This window comes from Zootoca vivipara, chromosome 8 (genome assembly GCF_965207765.1).
Source record: "Zootoca vivipara chromosome 8, rZooViv2.hap1.1, whole genome shotgun sequence".
Classification (NCBI taxonomy): Eukaryota; Metazoa; Chordata; class Lepidosauria; order Squamata; family Lacertidae; genus Zootoca; species Zootoca vivipara.
This window is the reverse complement of record NC_142591.1, coordinates 20,670,034-20,694,291: the sequence shown is the minus strand read 5'-3', so window position 1 is coordinate 20,694,291 and position 24,258 is coordinate 20,670,034. Positions and strand designations below refer to the sequence as shown.

Genomic DNA, 24,258 nt, shown 5'->3' with positions numbered 1-24,258 from the left:
GATGTGTTAAAATGTGTTTAAGAATAGCCATGCTGGACACCAATTTGAAGCACGGAGTACCTTTCTAGTTAAAATCACCCTATGAAGCTGACTTGGGTCTGTTCTGGTTCCATTCCTGAACTGCTAGATCCCCCTGAGGTCCGCACTGAACCAGCAGAAGAACCAAGTAATTTTGGAACCAAAAATGGGCAGCTCTGGCTGCCTTGTCTCCCTGCTGGAGGGATAGGATTCCTGGCCTTCAATTACATGTTCCACACTCTTACCTAGCTAACACCAAATGAACAGGACACATACCTAGATGAAAACAAGAACCCTCCTCTGTCTTAACATGCATATTTCACGTACATAATTCATAGAAATCAACCATGTTTTACATAACTGGGAAATCACTTGTGCGTTTATTAATTTATTTAGCATTCATAATACAATGGCAATATTTTCTGCAATGCTGTTCATCATATTCTGGATTATGTACATTAAATCCATATAACTTCATCTAATAATCTATTACTCTGTGCTTATTGAGATCCCTGTCAATGTCCCTGATAGTAATGCCCCTTTTCAACACAACACAAATATAATTTCCTAATAAATATTAAGGATTTATTCAGACATCAAAAAATAAAAATAATAATAATCATCCCTATGGATCTAACAGGCAGAAGAAAGAAATGTGTATTTTTGACCTCTTGTGATGCTTGATTTGCTTAGGGCTGCCATCATATAATAAGGCAGGCTTGTACCTGTTGGTCCATTGTGCCCTGGTACATTTGGTTCAAATCAAAGGCAATGAAAAGTGCACCGTAATTTTGTGTGTCTCGATCTATCTGCCTAGACTTGGGCCTATTAATTCTATGAAAATGATACATGGACTCCTCTTGTCTGCATAAGGAAAACAGCATCCCAAATCTGAGAATTAGGATTTAACAGACAAAACCTAAGGGAGCAATATCCTCTGCACAAGAAGCTGGTGTAAAGCAAGCTGGTGTGAGTTAAGCTGATGTAAAGAAAGCTACGCCACATCCAAACTCCATTCAACAGCATGGCTACTGCTGGCAGAGCTAGCCTGGCAGAGGGAAAACAAACCTTTTATATAGTGTTTGAGTTACATCAGCTTTGGGGCAGGTTGCAAAGCCACATGACTGAGCTGCCAAAGCCTGGGGTCCAGCTTAAGTTACATCTCTCTTGCCACACACCCTTTTCACAGACCTTAAAGGTAAAGGGGCCCCTGACCATCAGGTCCAGTCGTGTCCGACTCTGGGGTTGCGGCGCTCATCTCACTCTATAGGCCGAGGGAGCCGGCGTTTGTCCGCAGACAGCTTCCAGGTCATGTGGCCAGCATGACAAAGCTGGCCTTATGACAGACCTTATGCAAGCTTAAAATTCACCACCTAAAAAGTGCTGATATTGTTAGACACATGGAAGCCAGAGATGCAGGATATCTACTAGTCTACCATCTACCCACCCCTTCCTTAAATGCTATATTAATAGATCTTGTATTTGAAGATAGTTTTAAAGATGAGCAGCTTCTAACCACAGTTTGTTCCTATTTTGAAGAGCCTCAATATTGCACCCAAGGTCATCAGAACAACAGTGACAAAACTTTAAACAGGATCCACTACACCAATGAAATGTTGGTCCCCACTTTTTGAGATTTATGGCCAGCTGTCACAAATCCTTCCCAAGCCTCTCAATTTCTTCCAAGAGAAAATCAACATCTGATTTCTTGGTTGCTGGGTTAGAGAAGACCATTCTGAAAAAATTCACGTGGTTTCTGTGAGGCTGATAACTAACCATTGTAGTACCTTCTTCTATCCTTCCCAAGCCTCTCAATTTCCTTCCCAAGCCTCTCAATTTCTTCCAAGAGAAAATCAACATCTGATTTCTTGGTTGCTGGGTTAGAGAAGACCATTCTGAAAAAATTCACGTGGTTTCTGTGAGGCTGATAACTAACCATTGTAGTACCTTCTTCTATCATCCTCGCTTTTATCTTTGGAGCAACCTAGACATGGATATATATTAAAAAGTTGCAATTATGTTCTGGAATAATTTAGGGACTAGTTCCATGAATAGGCAGTAGCAATGGTCTGGATCTGTAGCAGAGTAGATACGGTACTGTAATGTTTGGATTTAAAGAAAGGATGGAACTCATTGGACATGTTAAAAAAGAGATTTATCATGTGCTTTTGATATTTGGCAGGCATCCTCTCTGAATTCAGTATACCTGGAGGAGCGTCTCCACCCCCATCGTTCAGCTCAGACACTGAGATCCAGCGCTGAGGGCCTTCTGGCGGTTCCCTCACTGCAATAAGTGAGGTTACAGGGAACAAGGCAGAAGGCCTTCTCGGTAGTGGGGCCCACCCTGTGAATCGCCCTCCCATCAGATGTCAAGGAAATAGTCAGTCCAACTGACTTTTAGAAGACATCTGAAGACAACCCTGTTTAGGGAAGTTTTTAATGTTTGATGTTTTATCGTGTTTTTAATACCCTGTTGGGAGCCACCCAGAGTGGCTGGGGAAACCCAGATGGGCAGGGTATAAATAAATAAATAAATAAATAAATAAATACTAATAATAAATTGTTTTAGATGACAGCTGAACACCTTTTTTCAGCAAACGTGTAATCTATTGAACTATTTTTGTTTCCAAAGTTGTACTGGTTTCTCAATGCTTTGAACAATAGCTATTTTATGTATATGTGGGTTTTTGCTGTGTTTTAGGTACAATTTTACTACATATGCCTCTTAAGAGAGCTCTTTAATTCAGCAGTTTATAAATTTCTCTAAATAAAATAAATACAAGTATTGGAAACAAATGCCAAGAAAGGGCTTATACATTATGAGAAAATTATGAATAGCCCTTTTTAAAGGGTATCTAGCCACTGGAGCTGTAGTATGATTGGCTAAAACATCCAAAGATGTAATAAGCACAACAGCTAGGACACTCTCAGGACTAAGCCATGGGCAGCAGCAGAAGGGAAACAATCTCCAGGAATCAGCAGCCAAGATTTTCAGGGTTGAAGAACATACCAAAACACATTTAAATATGTGCTTTAAGAGAACTGTGGCTTTATATTCCTGAGAGGCTTTCCCCCTAAAATTGCAGATTGATGTGGAAATGCAACAGAATGGAATTATGGATAAAAAAATATGCAAAACTGCCACAGACTAGAAATGGACATGTTTTCCCATCCCTAGTTCTGGTGTGTAGATGAAAGAAATTGGGGTCTGAAACAGATCTTCACAACAACAGCATTGGTGTTCCTATTTCTGCACACACTTTCCATGACTGACAAAAAGGTTTGCATGAGAAATTCTACCTGATGCAGTCTTTTCTCTCTCTCTGGTCCCTTTGGGATCTTTCGAAGGCTGGGTGGGATGTACCAGAAACACACATTGGTGAGTTCAGGCTTAGACAAACAAAATAAAATACAAATTACTAAATGCCAGTGTCTATCTGCAACAAATGTTTCCATTTATTAAACCCACCCAGGCAAATTCTAAACTTCACCATTCCTTTTCAGCAATTTCTCTAGTGCAATTCACTCACAAATGCTTACTGTGTGTGAATGTGAAGCAAACCTAAGCCCAATGAGCTTTTAATATATAAAATATTTCATAAAGATTCCAGAATCTGAAGGAGAGAAACTTGGTTTTCACGATTTCCTTGCACAAAATTAACATGGAAGTCAATGTTTAGTAAGACTCAATTATATAAAAAGTCCTGGAGATCTTTCATAATCTAGTTGGCAGTTGCAAAATGATCATTACTCAAAAAAAGCCCTACAAGAGTCAGTTGTATGTTACTGTGAAATCTAAATTCATCCCAATATGATATAAGCCTGGTCTCTGGGAAAGAGATGGCTTTAAAAAGTGAAAATAAATCATTTAAATGTACCAAAACCCCAGGTGAGACCAGATTTATTAGCAAATACGTCACACAAATAGTTCGATAAAATCAGTTTGTCAAATGACAACTGTCAGCACTCTTAGTACAAAGTCTGAAAAGTCAGAATTCTAATTTATACAAAAGTATTCATTTATTTGTTGCATTTATAGTCCACCTTTCCTTCAAGGAGCTCAATGTGGATTATGTAGATCTTGCCATTTTATCCTCACCACAACCTTGTGAGGTAGCTTAGGCTGAGAGTCAGTGACTGGCCCAAGGTCGCTCAAATTCAGTCATGAATAAGGTCTCAGCCAAGAATAAACTCAACCAAGACATACATTTCAATTGAATTTGTGGGTCCGAGCATGAAATGCGTCGACATTCAAAGCTCAGAGGGGAAACTGGTAGTTTCTATTGACAAAGAAAGCAGATGGTACCTTGGACAGCTCCCAGAGACCCTACTAAGGCTGCTGCAATAGATACCATCTCTGCAGGGAGCTAGAACCCAGTGAAGCTCAATGAAGCTTTATATATAGGCTAACCCAGGCATCCCCAAACTTCGGCCCTCCAGATGTTTTGGACTACAATCCCCGTCATCCCTGACCACTGGTCCTGTTAGCTAGGGATCGTGGGAGTTGTAGGCCAAAACATCTGGAGGGCTGCAGTTTGGGGATGCTTGGGCTAACCAGTAATAAAGCTCTGCCTCCCTGAAGGAGCTGGCTGGCTGGATAAAAAGGCCCTCAACTTATCATCTTCTACTCCTTGACCTCTGCGAAGCTAGAGAGACAGAGATAACATAGGAGATTCATCCTTTGAATAAGTTTCTCCCATCAATGAAGTGGCTTGAACCTCATCCACATCAGAGTCTTCTTCTATGAACTGCAAAGGTTGTGGGTTACGACAGGCTGAATTCACTGCAACCCTAATTTGCTGTTGAATTTGCCATACTTGAAGTCTAACTTTCAGACATTGGGTTGCAAACAGTGGTGGCTTTGTGTCGTTGGAAGTGTTTCCACTTGCCTCAAAGCAAGAGACCATATTTTCACCACTGCCCTGTTCCAATTGCAGCCCTGTGTGCTCTGTTTTGCACTGCCCCCCCCCCGAGACATCAGGAGAAGCTTTTGAGGGTTGGCAACAGGCATTGGGCTGGAGGGATTGGCAACCATCAGGCCTTGTGAAAGCACTTGCTAGTGTAAAATCTCCATTGGACACAATCAAATATACTGAAAGGATGGACAGTTTTCATTTGACAGACAGATTTCATTGAACTGTTTCTGTGATATATTGATTAATAAATGATTCCAGTTGTCAATGTGGATCCAATCTTGGCCAGTTACAGTCATCACACTTAGGACACTGGTTCATCTAAATTGTTTATTTTCACCCTTAAAGGCGTCTCTTTTCCCCAGACTAGGCTTACATCAAATTGGGAGGAAACAGGGTTTCAGCATAGCACGTCTGGGCACAAATGAAACTCATGCAGCAACATCCCATAAGAACCACACATATTTGGTGGCAGAGCGTATCCTCTTCTCACAGTATCTTAGCATTATATATTTTACACCCACCGGCTAGAATCACAAAGCCTCTCTGTTACTTTTACTATCTCTTTGGTTCTTACTGAGCATCATTTCCTAGCATGGTTTTTCTTCTTCTTCTGGGATATTGTGTAAAACAGATGAAAGCTCCTTCAGATACTTACATCTTTATTAAGCATTTTATGCATTAATAGCTCAGGGAAATCAGTGAGGTTACCTTGGGTTCATATCTACACACAGTACAAGTATCTGCATACATTGCAGAAGAAAACTTGCTGGAAGTATTTTATTGATCATCACAATCCAACACTATCTGAAGCAATAATCTGTGGCTCATAGATCTTTTTTGAAAAAAAAGCTGAGAAGCTTTGCATCTAATTTACTTATTTTGCCTAATTTATTTGGCTTCTACTTATCATAGGCATGCCGTGTGAGGCATTCCAACTTCATAGATCACTGGAAATTCTATTGAGTTCCACATAGCCTGGAAATATCCATTTTTTCCCTTTCTCTTCAAAAATGAAAACAGCTCAGCATTTGATTACATTAACTCAGACCAATTTTTGTGATTTTTTTTTAAAAAACCTATGTTTTTGTAGATCAGGAGTGGGGAACCTGTAGCACTCTGGATATTGTTATACTGCTAGGGTTGCCATATTTTGAAGAGCAACAAAGAGGACACATTTGCCGTCTTCTACTTTTAACTATGGATCTCTATGATGACTCTCATCATGGAAAAGAGGATGTGTCCTGGAAAAAGAGGACATATGGCAACCCTATTAGACTCCAACACCCAGCATGACCAATGGTCAGGGAAAGTGGCAGTTGTAGCCCAACATCTGGAGGATCACAGGTTTCCAATCCTTTGATTGATTGATTGATTGATTGACAGCACAGAGACATTGATTATCACTTCTCCACTTTGCCAAAACCCCAACATGATGTACAAAGTTTAAATATACTTTTTGAAACAATCACTTGAATGGAATTGCCTCGTACACAGAGTCATGTACATGGCCAGATGAGTGGGACTTAATAAACAAAATGGCTCTGGAAAACAGGAAACAGAAGTAACTCAAAGAGCACATGCCACAAGCTAGAGGCAGTCACTCCTGTTGGGTTGTGTGTTAGTCTGTTTGTTTATCAGTAATAATTAAATTTGTATACCACTCTTCATCCATAGATCTCAGTGCGGTTCACAACATAAAATTACAAAATTATATATATCTATATCTATATATCCAATAATTCCCCCCCCCCTCCCACAACACACTTAAAAGGGCATCAGACGTTAATCAGCCAAAGGCCTGGTTGAAGAGGAACATTTTTGCATTACACCAAAAGTGTGTAAGGAAGGTGCCAGGTGAGCCTCCTTGGGGAGAGCATTCCACAAATGGGGAACCACTGCAGAAAAGGCCTGTTCTCATGTTGCCACCCTCCTGACCTCTCATGGAGGAGGCAAATCAAGAAGGGCATCAAAAGATGATCTCAGGGTCTGGGTAGGTTGAAAGAGAGAAAGGGGGGGATCCATGAAGTATTGCAGTCCTGAGCCTAACCAAACCAATCCATACACAAAAGCTGAGCTTCTGTGGCAATTTATACCCTGGGATTTCAAAGGGATCTCTCATTTTGAAAAGAGGACCTCTGTAGTATCTGGGACCTGTTGTTTTTAGAGTCAGGATGCCAGGCCAATGCCTAATCCAGTAGTACTATCTTTGTTCAATACTTGCCTCGGCATCAAACACAAGCTCATAGTTCTTTCTTGCCTTCAGTTCCTTGTAAAGGTATTCTGCAAGTTCTAGAAATCTGTTGATAAGCTTTTCAAATCCTCGTGTGCCCTGTAAGATATCAGTGGAGGGAAAGAGACAAAGTGAGAGAGTTCACCTTGCATCTAGACTGTATCATATTATTTAAAGGATGGAAAGGCCAGTAAATCTAGCCTCCTGGACACTCACAGGTCAGCCTACAAAAATCAGGTGTCAGTAGGCTACAAGTATAGCAGAAATCCAGAACAAATCTGCAGCCCTTCAGATGTTGCTGGACTCCAGCTGCCATTGGCCCTAGTCAACATGCCCAATGGTCAATAATTGTAGGAACTGTAGTCCAGGTATATTTAGAGGGCTACAGGTTCTCCATCTCTGAATTGGACAATATGTGCACTGCCTACAGGGAAGAGCTGAAACTCAAAGGTAGTGCAACTGCTTTGCATGCAGAAGGTCCCAGGTTCATCTCTGGCATCTCCAGGTGGGGCCATCTTAAACCCTGGAGAGCCACCTCCAGCCATTAGTGAGCTTGATGGACCAAGCCTCTGCATGAAGTCACAGAATCATAGAATTGTAGAGTTGGAAAGAGTCCCAAGGGTGATCTAGTGCAATCCCATGTGGCACAGGAATCACAACTAAAGAATCCCTGGCAGATGGCCATCCAACCTCTGTTTAAAAACTTGCAGTGAAGGGGTCAACCACCTTCCAAGGTAGTCCATTCCATTGTAGGAAGTCCTTCCTAATGTTTAGCCAGATTCTGTAATTTGAATCCACTGGTTCAGTTTCTACCCTCTGGAGCAGAAGAAAACATGTCCTTTAGAATATCCCTCAAAAACTAATGCATCACTCTGTGGCAGATGTTTCTCAGCAGGTGCACCCAGTGCTATTTTTCTACAAAAAGAGATGCCTGAACTCACCATGAACACCTCCCTTGTTCTCTTAGATTGGCAACGGTGCCCACCTAAGAGGTGCCAGAACTGAGTTCCAGCTGAAAAAAGCCCTGGGTGCATCAATATAGAAGAGCTTTGTGGGTTTGTCAACCTCACTTTACCTGTAGTTCCCCTGCTCTCCCTTCCTCTCCCTCGCTTCCATGGCTTCGGATTCATCTTTTCATGATGAATGTCATTGTTATGCAATTTATCTCAGCGACTTCCTCCCACGTGGGATTCTGATCCCTGGAAGATGTTTCCTACCTTAGCTCTCCACATTAGCCACAGCTTGAATACGTCAACATGCCGGCCACACTGGATTGCCTTGTCCCCAGTGTCGTAAGCTGTGTCATACTGTTTGTCTGGTTGGAAGAGATATCCGGCGCAGAGCTGATTACAGGCTTGGAGAAGACCCTAGCAGAAGGATAGAACTGTTAAGATAATGCTGCATTTGAAATCACCTTCACGTTTGAAACTATTCAGTGGCAGGAAGTAAACACAATTTATTGACATTTTAATGATTTTGTAGAACCTGCTTTGAGAGATTTGCCTGAACATGATATACATGTGTACAGGGAACGTAAAGAACTCTGCTGGAACAGACCTCTCTAATCACACCTGGCCCAGCATCCTGATCTCCACAACTGGGGGCTAAGGGAAGTCCACAAGCTGAGCATGATGACTGTGACAATTTTTTTTTGCACTGTTTGTTCTATCCTTTTCAAACCAACCCATCAAGGGTTAACTCAGACTCCAGGTTGAACTGACTGAACATTCCATGAGGGGCGGAGCGGCTGAACGTTTTAATAGAATGGGCAGCCGTTTTGTCAGTTGAGAGGGTGCTTGGGAGCGGGAGTGTGAGGGTGGTTGAGAAGAAGGTCTGTGAGAGTAGGTTTAGATTAGGTATTTGTGAGGTTATCAATTATATGATTAACAAAGATATTACCCCTGAAACTAAGCTTGTTCACAAGAAACCTTGATGCAACCATTACGAACTTAAGCAATTAAATTTCCATCGTTAAAGTGCCAGTCATAAAGTCGTCTGTGTTATTTTCCAGCAAAGGTACATGAAACTCACTTGTGTGGACACTCTTAAAAAAAGCAAAACTTCCTTCAATAGTGGCATGGTTAGTTTGTGTCTTCGAGGTGCACTAAAGGGGTGAAATAGGCAGACAGACCCAGGGTGTCACAAAGTTACCTCAGGGGAGAGGCAAGCTTTTACAGTAGGGGATTTCTAGTGGTTGAACCCCTTACACTGAGGACACAAGGGATCATAGCTGCCAAGTTATCCCTTTTTTTAAGGGATTTTCCCTTATGCTGAATAGGCTTCCTCGCGAGAAAAGGGAAAACTTGGCAGCTATGCAAGGGATAGTCTCGTTTATAGCCCAGAGTTTAAAAGGGTACCTGGTCACGTTTATGCTGGAAGAGGACTCTCTTTTATTTTAAAAACCCATGAGTGCTAGAGGGTTTAAAGAAAGGCTAGAGGGATAAGTGGGATGTTTGATTTACCTCAGAAATCCCTGTTAGTTCTTTTAATAATTGAGAGGTCGAAGTTGTAAGACGAAAGGAAGGGACCTTCGTCACAATGACAATGGTCATGTTTTAGCCCCATTGAAATAAATGGCATAACTTAGTCACAATTAACTTAGATACAACTGATTTCAGTGGGGCTACAGCATGAGACTCTACTGGTGAGATCACCTTTCCCCATATATGCCCACTCAGTCTGTGGATCTGGCACTGTTGCAGATGCGGATAATACTCTCTCTGGATTTGCAAGAAATTGATCTTGAAGTGTGGCCACACTCACCATCTGGAACTCCCTGCCTATTGTCATCAAGCAGGCCCCTTCACTGCACTCCTTTCCGTATCTGCTTTAGGCATGCCTCCCCCAGATGTGCAGAATGTTTACATGTGTTTTAATATACATATATATATATATATATATATATATATATATATATATATATATATATATATATATATAGCTTATCGCTAATTTCAGCGATGATTTCAGTGCTCTAAAATGGCTGTTTTAACTATAGCCAAATGAAATCGCAGGCAGGATTCGAGATAAAAGCCGTGGAAGAAAAATGATAAGGTAACGGTATGTAGAGAAACTTTTTGTAATCGATCGAGATATAATGCAGCAGAAATTAACTTACAAACTGTGTGAAAAGGACAATCGGGAATTCAAGGAAGAATGGGGACTTTTTTCAAATTATTTGAAAAAACAAAACAAGAGACTTACACTCATTGGCAGGTTTTGAATAAACATGCACAACTTTTTTATTAGAAGAACGTGAAGAATTAGGGAAATGATATGTACAATTGTATAACATGCAGAAACAATATGTAAAAATAAATCAGATAAGGGAGCTGAGGGAAGTCCGAGGAGGGGGAAGGGGGAGAGGGTGGGGAAGGAGGGAGGGAGGGAGGGAGAGAAGGGGGGAGATGGGAAAAATGTAGCTGATTGTAGTATCGATAAATTGTATTGATTTAATGTTGATTAATTTTTTTAATAAAAAAAAACACCAGATATAATACAGCAGAAAAGGTTTGAGTAAAAACACGGTAGAGACAGGGTACAAAGTCAATTTATGAAACAATGTAATTACTTGATATGAAGATGATTGTGAAAATGTTTCAAAAATTTGATAAAAAAAATATATTGGCAAAAAAAAAACACCAGCCGCTTACTGTCCTTCCAGTGAGCCGCGTTCGCGGTTCAATTTGGCGCCTCCTCTTCCCCCAGATGCGACACGGCATCTTAGCTGTTTTCCCCCCATCCTCCTCAGCCTTTGTGGAGGCTCAAGGGTTCCTGCCAAACCCTCCCATTCAAATGGGCCAATCCACGGCGGCCTCGGGGGCGGGGCATGGGAAGCAGACCTGAGGGAGGCAGGCTTCCCTTGGGTCCGCCCCCCCCCCAATCTATTTGCCCGGCCGACCCCTCAGCACGGCATCCAGTTGGCCAAGACCATCAGGACCACCACAATCTGTTATATATATATATTGCCTTATCCCTTTTGTAAACCACGTTGAGGTTTTGTTTTATTTTTAACAATCAGTTAGTATATAAATATTATTGAATAAGAATGACTGAGTTAGTCTGGATACAACCCAAGTATTCATCATCATCATCACCATCATCATCATATTTGTACCCCACCCATCTGTCAAAGAGATCAACTCAAATAGTCTTGGTACAACTTGTGGCTGAATGCAGTTCATTGCCACATACTATGGATTGCTGGATACTTCAAAATCCTTGCCTCTGCTCACAGCCAGCATCTAGCAGGCTACACTATATAGCTGGTGGACTGCATTTAGCTTGGCATGTCACACATTGTTCCGTGTACATCGCCTGCAGATATATAGCCTAGCACAGCCTTCCCCAGCCTGGTGCTCTCCAGATGTGGACAACTAAATGCACTTTACAACCCAGTCATACACATGTTTTCTCCAAAGCAAGTCCCACCAGGTGCCATAGGAGTCACATCCCAGCACCAGACAGCAAATCTAGTCATGCTCGTGTGGAACTTAGCTCCTTTTTAAAGAAGCGGCATTTAAAACTGGTCTGGGATCCTGTGTTTGCCCTGAGATATTGAGCTCTGTCCATGGTAGGAAAGGGGTGGGTGTTACCTTCTCACGGACTAAGAAAGCAGAGCACTGCAGTGGAGCTCCCAGCAGCTTGTGAGGATTCCACGTGACAGAATTAGCCCTAGGTAAAGAAGAAAATTAAAAGATAATGAATATGCCAGATTTGAAATGGGTCGTATACTCTGAAGCATATAAGCGCACACATAAATATTAGTAGGAAGCATCAGCAATGGAGTCGCTGACCTAATAATACTTTATAGAGATGTTCATATCAGCAACTTTGATCCACAAGGTTTATCATCAAAGCAACTTGACAGGAGAATGGGGAGCGGGAGGCGGGGGAAGCAAAACGAAAAGTCAGCAGGACTTTCGAGAGAATGGGGACGCAGCATTTGCTGCTGCACAAAAAAAAATGTGTGAAATTATGCCAACAGGGAACAGAGTGCAAATAAACTTGTAGGTCTCTTACATCACGGGAGGAGGGGTCTTGTTCAGCCTGAGCACCATGGTCAACTTTTGGGGGGGGGGGTTGCAGTGGGCAAAGGGAGGCAAAATGTGGGCAGGGGACCATCTTTGTAGAAGATGTGTCAGGGACTGGCTGGATGAGGAGGAGGAGTGGAAGCCACCTGGCCAAGAGCCCTCCCAGGGAAAGTGCAGAGTGAAAGGGTTTGGATCCTGGATCCTGGTGGTGGGAAACCAGCCATACCACAGAGGAAGGGAAGAGCTGGGAAGTACTGAAGGCTGGGAGCTTGGAGGATGATAAAGAGGAGGAAACAGGACAGGAAGAGGAATCAGACTTGGCTGGTCCACCACGGAGCTACTCTGACACCTTCTCTGACAGCCTCCCAGAACAAGGTGTCTGTTGCATACCACAGAGCACAGAGCCAGGCAGACACAGAGAGGGTCCCTTGGGGCTCAATGTAGATGGAGGGAGGAACCTGACACAGAAGGAGGGAGAGTGGAGGGGGAGTTACAACCCAGTCCAGGCAACTGCTTCATCTAGGCAGGAGCAACCCTTAGAAGTCTCCATGTGCTCTTTGTTCTGCTTACTTAATAAAGAAATTAACTGTTCTTTAGCTAGTGTTTCACTCTCTTTCTCTGATCTATGAATGACCTGCTCTCCTTCCCAGCTCCCTGACAAGAGGCTACATTCCAGCCATGTCAGGATTTCAGAAATACACATGCAGACTCCTTCCATCCAGATTAAGTCTGTGGTATTCAAGGACACATTGTAGCCAGACACAAGTACTCCAGATTGGTCCTGAGCACTTCCATTGGGTGAGAGGTGGTGTAGGGAGGGCTGAGGCCTTGGAAGGGTCTCAGGGGCCAGAGAGGGCCACATTCAACCCCCAGGCCTGAGGCTCCTCACCCCTGTCTTACATAATATAAAACCTGGTACTGCTCTAGATTTATATTCCTTTCCCCCTCAAACTCAGTGCAACAACTCACTTCCGCTCCTACTATGAGTCACTATTACTATGGTGACAGGCCTTACAGTCTACACTTCAGCAAGAGGCCTGAAGCGAGGAGAAAGACTTGCTAATATGTTGATCTCGCTGCAGCGTACCCTTAAAGAACATAATGTGATTACCTTTCAATGCCGCTCAGTTTGTGGGAATGCCTTCTCGACAGAAGCAGGCCACCTCCCCATGCTGCCTATCAGAAACGAAACACATGCTTATCTTACTGGGAGAATGCCACCTTTCACCAACACTGTTTATTAAAATTTTGCCTTCAACTCATCTTAAGTACATAATGGAATAAGAATCCAATCCACAGACAATCCCATAGACATTCTGAACTTAGTAGCTATACTACTGATCTCTTTGCTTGGAAGATTAAATTTTTTTTATGATTTTCAATGTTATGCATTTCAATAATTTTACAATCATTTAACATTTCAAAACTCGACTTCTAGGAGCAAGATGGAACAGATAGCCAACAACCACCTTACATCCACATGCATCCAGAGGTTATACTTCTCGCAGATGTCAGCTATGTGAACGAGTGGATCGAAAGCTCCATACACAGTTGTCCCAGCTGTGGCACTCACATACAATGGTACTTTGCCCTGAAAACAAATTCAAGAGGGCAGCCTGTATCAGTGCACATGCAACATGGACTTGTCCTTTGTCATAACCTAGGCTGCCATACATCCAGAATTTCCCGGATATACCGGGAACACTGCTGTCAGAAACATCCTTTTGTGATTTGGCTCAACAGCTGTCAGGGGCTGGGCAGAGGAGGAATGGTGGAGACCTCCTCCCCATCCTGACCCTTCCAGGGAGGAGGAAGAGGAAGACAGCATAGAGTTACAACAGGGGTTTGAGGGAGGTCACAGCTCAGAGGCAGATGAGGGTAAAAGTTGGGAAATCATGGAAGAGGAGGAGCAGGCAGAGCCGGAGCAACAGCTGATTGACACATCGCCATTAGAAAGCATTCCAGACCCACCATCTCCCACAACCCAGCGAACCTGAAAAGTAGGAGAGCAAAGAGCTTGAAGAAAGAGGGCACTTACTGGCACCATAGAGGAGGTGATGAGGTTGACGAATGAGGAAGTGGGAGAGATGCAGGGTATAAAGTGGAGAAAGGAAATGTGGTTGTGTAAAGCAGTCCCAAAGTCACAGATAAAGTTGATTATTTGATGGGTACAGGGTCTATTGGCCTCACCTTGATGGGGTACAAACTGGCAAACGAATCTAAAACTTTTCCCCAATAGTAAAAGTTAATATATCCCCCAAATAAAACTATCCATCACCTGTTATGGAGATCCATCTTGACAGTGCTGAGATGCAGTCTGACTGTTAACTGCTTTTGGCTTTACCAAGACTTAAAGCATATCCCCTTTGTGACATCACACATGACATCAGAATGGCATGTTTGCATTCAACCTAGACTGTCTCCATGCCAACAGCAATGGCCAGTAAACTTCTGCAGCCAAGTAACCATCAGCCTGATTACCCAGTTGTTTCTATCTAGTCTATTGGATGTTAATTTTTTGCTCTCATAATCAAAGCCTGAAGAAGAGCTGTGCATAATCTGAAAACCTGCTTCCGCTGTTAAAGAAAACTAATTGTCAGGGACTGGGGAGAGGAGGAATGGTGGAGACCTCCTCCCCATCCTGAGCCTTCCAGGGAGGAGGAAGAGGAAGACAGTATAGATTTACAACAGGGGTTTGAGGGAGGAAGCAGCTCAGAGGCAGATGAGGGGAAAAGTTTGGAAATCATGGGAGAGTCAGGACAACATCCAGCTGACACATTGACATTAGAAAGCATTCCAGACTCTCCATCTCCCAGAACTCTGCGAGCCTTAAAAGTAGGAGAGCAAGGAGCTCAAAGGCAAAGGGCACTTAGCGGCATCCATAGAGGAGGTGATGATAATGACAAATTAAGAAGTGGGAGAGAAGGGGCGTGGAGCTTTACTCGGGACAATGCTGGGAGGCTGGGTTCTATAGCCTCTCTGTAAATATTGAATTAAAAAAGGATGGTAAGAAACCTTCCCTTGTCTGTATACCTTCCTGGGCAACAAGCCAGGAGGTCAAAACTTTAAAAAGTTCAACAACTTTCCCCAAAAAAAGCTCAACAACTTTTGTGAAACATCATAACCATTTGCGGCAGAGCATGGTAAGATTCATTCTTTTTCTTGGCAAGAGTCACTAGGATATAGTGGCAATGCTATATATTGCAAAGACATTTTGCCTATATTCTGGAAAAATGAATTGAAGCATCACAGATGGGAGAATCTATTCTTTTTTCCTTCTTTGTTTTGTGTGCACAATCATCATCATCAATTGTCAGCCTACAAATCAAAACTCTTGAGTTTCCTTTCTCAAAACTTAAAATATTTTTTTAAAAATTGGGAGACATTTCAACGTGCTACTATGACAACAGTAGCAGGGGAAACCCCGTTGCACTGGTGGAAGTCTGTGCACAGGCTTCCACTAGCAAGACTCTCTAGTCGTTGCTTGAGACTGCGTCATATGGCATATTTTAAATACAGTGGAACCTTGAGTTGTGGACGTAATCCTTCTCAGAAGCATGTCCACAACTCGAAGCGTTGGCATCCAGAAGCACCACTTCTGTTGGTTTAAGTACGCTTCGGTTTGAGTGCTTTCAGTTTAAGTACTCCGCGGACCCGTCTGGAATGGATTAATCCACTTTCCATTACTTTCAATGGGAAAGTTCACTTCAGGTTAAGTACGCTTCAGGTTAAGTACGGACTTCCAGAACCAATTACACTCATACTTCGGGTTAAGTACGCTTCAGGTTGAGTACTCCGCGGACCCGTCTGGAACAGATTAATCCACTTTCAATTACTTTCAATGGGAAAGTTCGCTTCATGTTAAGTACGCTTCAGTTTAAGTACTCTGCGGACCGTCTGGAATGGATTAATCCACTTTCCATTACTGTACTTTCAATGGGAAAGTTCGCTTCAGGTTAAGTACGCTTCAGGTTAAGTACAGACTTCTGGAACCAATTGTGTACTTAAACCGAGGTACCACTGTACAGGCTAGGGCTGATGGGAGTTGGATTCTGGTAACATCTGGAGGACCATAAGCTCCCTAGCCCTGTTCTCCTCCTTCACCATCACCCCTCTCACTTTGCAAAGGACAAAGAGGAGGAGGAGATGAGGAGCAGCCACCAAGTCATCCTCAACCACCTGCTAACTTGCCTGGGGGATGGGAGCTAGAGACCCTTCTGACCGGTACCAAATATCCTGCCAAAGTCCTATTGAGCTCAATAGGGATATCACAAACGTACAAATAAATTCCAGCAGAGTAGCTGTATAAAAAGGACCTGAAAGGTTACATGAAGGTGATGGAAGCCAAACCTGTTTTTTGACTTGAATAATGTTTTCCTCCAGTTCAGATGGAATCATCTTCCCCCTGTTAAGAACAAAGCAGCAGCAGCAGTGGCTGCTAAGTATCACTCATCGTGTATCCTTCCAAATGCATAACAATTAAGGGCACCATCCATTTCCCCCTGCAAGCTAAAGTTTTGCATAGTGGAAGAAACCCCCATAAGGCTCAGTGCACTGTGTCAGAGAGGAACAGGATGTTTGGCTCTACACTGGGAGTGTGCAATACCCCCCCCCCCAGTTTTGTAATTTGGGCTGGCACCTGAAATCTACCTGGCGCCTAACAGAACCTCCTTTGCGTGTCTGCTATTTTATCTCACATTCCACCTGGAGACTGTGGTCACACCCACACCAAACATTAAAGCATACAGCTCCCCCCAAAGAATGCTAGGAATTGTAGCTCTGTAAGAAGCCGTGAAATTTAAATGTGCTTGAAATGTTTGCTGTGGATGTGAGCTACGGTATGACCCAAATGCAGACGCCATGACTTCACTGCCAGCACTTTTTCCTGGTCTCATCCATTCTGTTCTGGAGAACTGAAAAGCCCCAATGTTATTTTGCAACATTTTGATTGACCTGCTAAAAGTATTCTCCTGATACAGATTTTGGAATTTTTCTACAATTCGTTCATTTCCATTCATTTGTTTTCATTGGTTTTTTCCTTACATAAACCACTAACTGTTGTTTTTGCTGTAGCAACAGAGCTGATTTGGGCAGCTACTGTATCTCCTGATGTCTGCCACTTTTTGAGGTGGTCACCATGGTATTTTCCCAGAATGCTTTGAAATGATGCAATGCACAGTGCATTTTGGGGAGGCAGCCACTGAATGGAGTTCTGGTGCTAAACAATATGTTAAGCTTCCCATCTTTAAAAGGCTTTTTGCCAAGTAGCCCAAAAGAGGCAGGAGGTCTGAGAAATTGTTATCAGATCTGTGAAAAAAAACATGACTGTTGGATGCATAAGCCATTGCGGAATGAAGCCAATTGGGAGACCTCTGGGCCTATAGCTAAACCAGAATTTCAAAGGTGGAATTGACATCCAGGGGTAATTTCCAAAAGCCAGCACTTTCTTAGGCAAGTCAATTGGGGTTTGGCAAACCTTGGGGTTTGACTTAAAGAAGTTTGACGATTTTTGTGGCTTCCTTAAAAAAAAGCTCAGCAACTTTCAGGGTGTCCTGGTTTTTACTTATTGAAATGCGGTGACTTAAAGGGCAGTTCACTGAATGATGTGCAATTAAGTGAATTTCAGATATTATGCCTAAAATACAGGAAACATAATTCAGTTCTGCATTGAAAGCAACACATTTGTTTTTTGGGGTGTTCCTAATACTGTATGTGTTCCTAATATGTGAATCTAGAATATGAAGAAATAAAAGGTTCACACATCTCTGCAAATGCAAGTAAATTGCTTGAGTGGATATAAAAATCATGCGCAAAAGGCAGTTGAAGGCCTTACCTTTCATCACACTTGACAACAATAACATTATCCATTCCGATCCCAAGAACCGCTGCAGCTTTCTTTACGGAATAATGGCTCTTAGATATTAAGGTTGAAAAGGTTAAATAGAGGAAAGATCTCACAACATGCATTAGAGCTGAAAGATTGCTTCACGATTGCTTCTATGTTAAAGAAATACAAAGACAGACAACGTAGGGATTTAAGCCCTTGTCGTCTGTTGACATCTAGGGGAGTACAATTCAGCTAAAATACTACTTGAATTATTGTTTTGAGGAGCAGAGTGAACATCATACATGGGGAAACAGCCCATTCCTGTGTTTGCTGGTTTCAGAGTAACCATTCCAAAGTATTTATTATCTCTAATGATGTGGGGGAGGTATTGCCACCAGCTCATAAGGCATCCTTGAGATTTCTCTGGTTACCAACCAATATTTTATGAAGTTGACGAAGGCCACAACCCAGTTAAGGCCAGCAATGAGTTATGACTAAGCTCCATTGAAATCAATGGGTGAAGATAAAATCTGATATTTGAAAACTTTCCACCTGGTTTTGCAAGTGAAACCAGGCATAAATTTGAGCTCTTTTGGTCACAATGTGGGAATCAGGCAAATCTTCACAAGAGTATACACAATCTTTACTTGAAACTTGCAGAACCAGGTTGTTAGTTTCCCCCCCCCAGAGAATAGAGATGTTTGAACTAGGGCTGGAATGAAATGGCCCCTCCAATTTACCATGAATTGGTGGCAAATTTGGAGTACCCATTTTGATATTTTGCATGCACACATAAAATGTTTGTTGCAAACTGATTGATTTCGGTTAGATTTGACTTAGGGTGGCGGTTCTTGAAAGACAAGCATAGCAGCCGTGCATGATTTATATATATACATACACCCACCCACACAAAGCTTCAACAACAACAAAAAGAGAAGAAGCTTACAAAGGTTTAATACTGGTCTTATAAAAAACCCTTACTAAAATATAGTGATAACAAGTCTCTACAGGATTATCATTAAAAGGCGTAATATCACAGACAAATAACATTGCATAGACTTTGTTGCGAGTGTATACTCACATGTTCAGAAACAAAGAGTATGATGTCTGGAATGGCTGCCATGCCTTTGGTTTTAATCTCAGGGTAACGTTTATAGCGGGCAACTAGAACACTGTAGAGGTTTGATATGCTGCCCCCTGGAAGACAAAGGCAGAAGTTAAGCATCTGCTTGAATAGCTTAGTCTCCTTGGGAATGAACAGTACAACATAACACATCAGGTCCACTGTACAGATTACCAAGTGGAGAGCATTATCTATCATTCCATGTAGTGGCTCTTTTCCTATAGGAAGTGCGCTTCCTCCACAGTCAATGGGACTAATGCTTCCGAACGCCTGTCACTGAGAGCCACAGAAGATCACAGGGGAGAGAGACTTTCTGCAGGCAATGGCTTTTTTCCACCTGCCTTGCCCCACCTTCCAGCCCTGGGAGCCATTCCAAGACCATGACTTTGAGAACAGCAGAAGCAGCTGCGAAAAGAGGACTTCAGGGATAGTTTTTAAAAATAAATTTATAAGTTGTTTGTCCTCGCTTCTCCATTTGATCCTCTTACATGGTTTTGTATGTTTTGTGGTATTCTATGCATTTGCTGTTGATTATATATTAGTCATTCTTCATTGTAATTGAATATGTGTAAACATTTAATTTTACTGTTTACTATTGGATTCTAATGGATTGTTGAACATTGCTTCATTTGATATAAGTTGTTTATTTTAAAGTTATTGTGACTTTTTATATTGTATCAGATTGTTGCTATTAATGTTTGACGTTTTATTCTTCTTCTTCTGTGTGATGGAAGCTGCCCAGAATGGCTGGGGCAACCCAGCCAGGTGGGTGGGCTATAAATTATTATTATTATTATTATTATTATTATTATTATTATATTAGTATTATACATAACATACCAGGTTCTGCTTGCAAGTTTCCCCCAGGCAGTATTTCTCTTTAAAGCTTTGACTTGGTAATCTAGCCATAACACTTTCCCAGTCTTCTACCCTCCCCTTAAGAAACATATTCTTACAGTGATTTTGAGCCAGTATCTATCCATCTTTCTATACACAGGCTATCTTCAAATTAATGTTCACATTTTAAAATGTCAGCAAATGATCCATGTCGGTTCTAGGGTTTGAATAAGAACTCATTGGATGAATAATAATTTTTGATCTACTTACCGGGAGAAAATATGCCATCTGCTTCACTTTCTCCCCATCCAATAATTTCTTGCATTTTTCTAAGTACGATCTCCTCCATTACAATGAATACTGGGGCTATTTCATAAGTAAACCTAATTTTTTATATATAAAAAAACACAACGACAAATGGCAGTCAGAAACACAAAATGGACTCATCAGAATAGCTTGAAAAATCAATACAGATTTCCACCTCAGTAAAACAACAGAGAATTCCTCACAGAAACTGGCTTTCACGCAGAAAGGTAACAGGGATGTATTAATACACCTGGATACATGTTCATTTGCATCTATATCCCAAGGCTCACCCTGCCTTGAAGAAATTGGCTGGATGCAATTTTTTATACATATAGGTGTGAATGAACATTCCCATCTATGAGAATGAAGTAGGTTGTTGCTTGGGGCTACTTGTGCACAGATAGAGTTCAATCAGGGGCCTTCACATTTCTTTTTCCATCCCTCCTTTCCTCAAGTACCTTTTCTTACCATCCTCTTTTCCATCTTCTGTGTCAAGGGTGGAGAAACCTATGCCAGTGGTAGGTGGAGCCAGAGGCAAAAGTAGGGATGGTTAGAGAGCAAGAAGTGGGCGGGATCAGAGGCAAAAGTCAGTGGACTTTTGTCTTTGTACTGTAGGCTACATCCCAGCAACAAAATGTCTCTGTGCACACAGCTCCGTTCAGCTGAGCAAGGGGCATTATCTCATACCAGCTGGCAAAAAGCACAAAGGAGGGCACTAAGTAGGACTAGCAAGGGAGTGTGGGAAATTCCTGAGGACTAGGCAGTCCATCCCTGTCCCGAGGTTCCCTACTGCTTGTTTAAGATAGTCTCTTCCCCACCTCGGGGGGAGGAGATGTTGTGGGCGCCACGAGGCCTTCACGTGTGGGGGGGGGGAATGGTTAGCATTCCCCCCCAGCCCATTGGTCATCTCCCTGCCGCGGCACGCCCCTAGCACAGCCAATTAGGTCGCTCTGGGGGCGCGGCTCGCCTATTTGAACAAGAGCGCGGCAGGGACTCTGCCTTGCTTCTTCTGGATTCAACAACTGTGTTTCTCCCACCCACCTCCCCCACGTAGGCAGGGTTTCTTCGTGACAGTGCTATGGACTACGGTTGGTCGCCTATTGGGGCCTGGTAGGAGTTTTTCCCACTTGGCAAATTGGCTCAGGCCTTGTGGTTTTCGCCTACCTCGTAGCTACTCGTCACAACTTGGGTTTTGGCGGTAGGCATTGGATTATCTCGTGAAGGTACAGGTGTGGGGGGGAGGTTGCGGCCATCACCTCCCCCAAAATGCGGAAAGGTACTCCCTTAAGGAGTCCGGGGGCGTTGCCAAGTCCGAAGCCGTGGTAGGTGAGGGCCAGAGGGCACGCCCCTAGCGGTGGCCCCAGGATGAGCTCCTTGTTGATGTGCATTGCAGGACTCATCCAACGGTGGTTAACCTTTCACAGACTGCCAGCAGAGCGGGCTGGAGTCGGATATAGTCGGTTAGATCCAATGCCTATGCCAATACCTCTCTACATCCGTAATCAATAAAGTTGTGGCCTTCTATGCCCATTAACCTTATGCAATGTGTCTAGTGTTTTTATTTCTCGGGGAGGCATCGGGGTATCGCCACACAAATTATGTCTGAGTTCAGTTTGTCACACATCTATTCTGATGATTGATTCAGTGGTGTGCAGTCAATTTTTTTTGTAGGGGAACAGTTAGGATCAGAGGTGCCAGCATGCAGGAGCCGATGTCACATATGTGAGCAGCACACCTCCCTCCCTAAGCCAGGAAGAAGCTTCCCGGGCTTTGGGACGGAGGCATCAGGCTTCCAGGATGCTGCAGCCAAAGCCAGTGGGAGGACTAGTGGACCCTTTAAGGAACTAGCCTCGTCCCCGTAGTCCATTGACCACACACCACTGATGATGACAGCGATGGCGATGGGAATAATGATATTTTTGAACTTTCCCAGGTTGGACAGCAGTACAGAAATGTTATACATAATAATAAAACATTATTACTGAGAATGAAAGCCTCCAAGAGTTAGTGAGTGCCTGGAGGCGGTTGGAGGATGGGTAGCAGCTAACAGATTGAGGTTGAATCCTGACAAGACAGAAGTACTGTTTGTGGGGGACAGGAGGCGGGCAGGTGTGGAGGACTCCCTGGTCCTGAATGGGGTAACTGTGCCCCTGAAGGACCAGGTGCGCAGCCTGGGAGTCATTCTGGACTCACAGCTGTCCACGGAGGCGCAGGTCAATTCTGTGTCCAGGGCAGCTGTCTATCAGCTCCACCTGGTACGCAGGCTGAGACCCTACCTGCCTGCAGATTGTCTTGCCAGAGTGGTGCATGCTCTAATTATCTCCCGCTTGGACTACTGCAATGCGCTCTACGTGGGGCTACCTTTGAAGGTGACCCGGAAACTACAACTAATCCAGAATGCGGCAGCTAGAGTGGTGACTGGGAGCGGCCGCCGAGACCACATAACACCGGTCTTGAAAGATCTACATTGCCTCCCAGTACGTTTCCGAGCACAGTTCAAAGTGTTGGTACTCACGGCCTTGGTCCAGTATACCTAAACGGCCTTGGTCCAGTATACCTAAAGGAGCGTCTCCACCCCCATTGTTCTGCCCGGACACTGAGGTCCAGCTCTGAGGGCCTTCTGGCGGTTCCCCAATTGCGAGAAGCCAAGTTGCAGGGAACCAGGCAGAGGGCCTTCTCGGTTGTGGAACGCCCTCCCATCAGATGTCAAAAAGGAAAACAGCTACCAGACTTTTAGAAGACATCTGAAGGCAGCCCTGTTTAGGGAGGCTTTTAATGTTTAAGAAATTAGTGTATTTTAATGTTTCTGTTGGAAGCCGCCCGGAGTGGCTGGGAAAACCCAGCCAGATGGGCAGGGTATAAATAATAAATTATTATTATATTATTATTATTATTATTATAGTTCTGTTCTCTTCAGCATCAAGCAACTTTCCCAACAAATGTTTGTTTTCTAACCATACCGAGTGTTCCACGTGGTGGAAGAACACAAAGCTGCTATCTAACACTGGCACAGTCAGCTCTGCTCTGCTCTGCTCCGCCCCTCCCCACGCTCCCAAAAAGAGAGGTGTGTTTGCCAGTTAGCTGGTAAACAAAGCTTACTGAACAGTACAGGTAAGTGCATAATGGGTTTCGAGCCCTGAAGCTATGTTGTTGAGTTTCATGCTCCCTTTGATCAAAATCCCCTTTTGATCACACTGCACTTTGTCTCCATGCCTTGGTCCTTTTATCCTCTCCTGGAGTCATCCTGTACTGCTGGTGCCAAATTCAGAGAACAACATTAGCTAACCGTGAGCGTAATGGACATTTCCACCCACAAAGGTACAGAGAAATACTGAAGTACACAGCACATGTCCGGTGCTTGGTTTGTTGAGAGCACATAATGGAAGTACATTCCATTAATAGGAAAGGGAAATGTCATGGTGCTCCACTGAATTCAGGCTGATCTCCGCGCCTAATCAGGAAATGTGGAAAGGGCCATCCTAGTGTTTGCTGCTCTTCTCGAACTGCTGCCATATATCCCTGGCGCTTTCATGTTTGGACTTTGAAGTTCTCCTCAACTTCAGAAGCAGAGAGCTGTGCATCAAAGGGGCAGTTGGAATGAACATGAATTCAAAGGTCCACTGGGCATGTAGAATGGATTGCACAGTTGTTACGATCTTTGCCTTTGTCTCAAAAGCTCTCAAGACTTATTCCAAAATATCAAACTCAAATGGTGTAATTCTCAGTGACTCATTCTGGTGATCGAATTAAACTGGTTTGGATCCAGGCTTAGTTACACTTAGAAGGTGTCCCTTGAAATTGACAGGATTTAAGTTAGCCCAATTGATTTCATTGGGTTGAAATCAATTGCCTTTGAGATGCCATGCCACACAGGAGTTTTAAGAATATTTTTGAAATGTCACTCTTTCCAATCAAAGATGCGCAAGAGTAAAATCCATTGTGAAGGTCTGTCTTCAATTCTGAACAAC

The 24,258-nt window shown here is 43.1% G+C and overlaps 1 protein-coding gene across 1 annotated transcript in view; it reads right to left on the bottom strand.

Moving 5' to 3' along the window:
• Positions 1-372: 372 nt before the first annotated feature.
• LOC118089956 (glutamate decarboxylase 1-like) overlaps positions 373-24,258 on the bottom strand; it is a 34,635-nt gene continuing 10,749 nt past the window's right edge. Inside the window, exons 5-15 of the mRNA XM_035125163.3 lie at positions 20,255-20,367; positions 19,106-19,221; positions 18,031-18,110; positions 16,548-16,602; positions 13,672-13,788; positions 13,309-13,373; positions 11,760-11,838; positions 8,382-8,531; positions 7,156-7,263; positions 3,319-3,408; positions 373-2,002 (exon numbers count right to left, since the gene is read on the bottom strand). Of these exons, the coding sequence (XP_034981054.2) occupies positions 1,790-2,002; positions 3,319-3,408; positions 7,156-7,263; positions 8,382-8,531; positions 11,760-11,838; positions 13,309-13,373; positions 13,672-13,788; positions 16,548-16,602; positions 18,031-18,110; positions 19,106-19,221; positions 20,255-20,367 (1,186 nt within the window). The 3' untranslated portion in view covers positions 373-1,789. The remainder of the gene's footprint in view (positions 2,003-3,318; positions 3,409-7,155; positions 7,264-8,381; positions 8,532-11,759; positions 11,839-13,308; positions 13,374-13,671; positions 13,789-16,547; positions 16,603-18,030; positions 18,111-19,105; positions 19,222-20,254; positions 20,368-24,258) is intronic.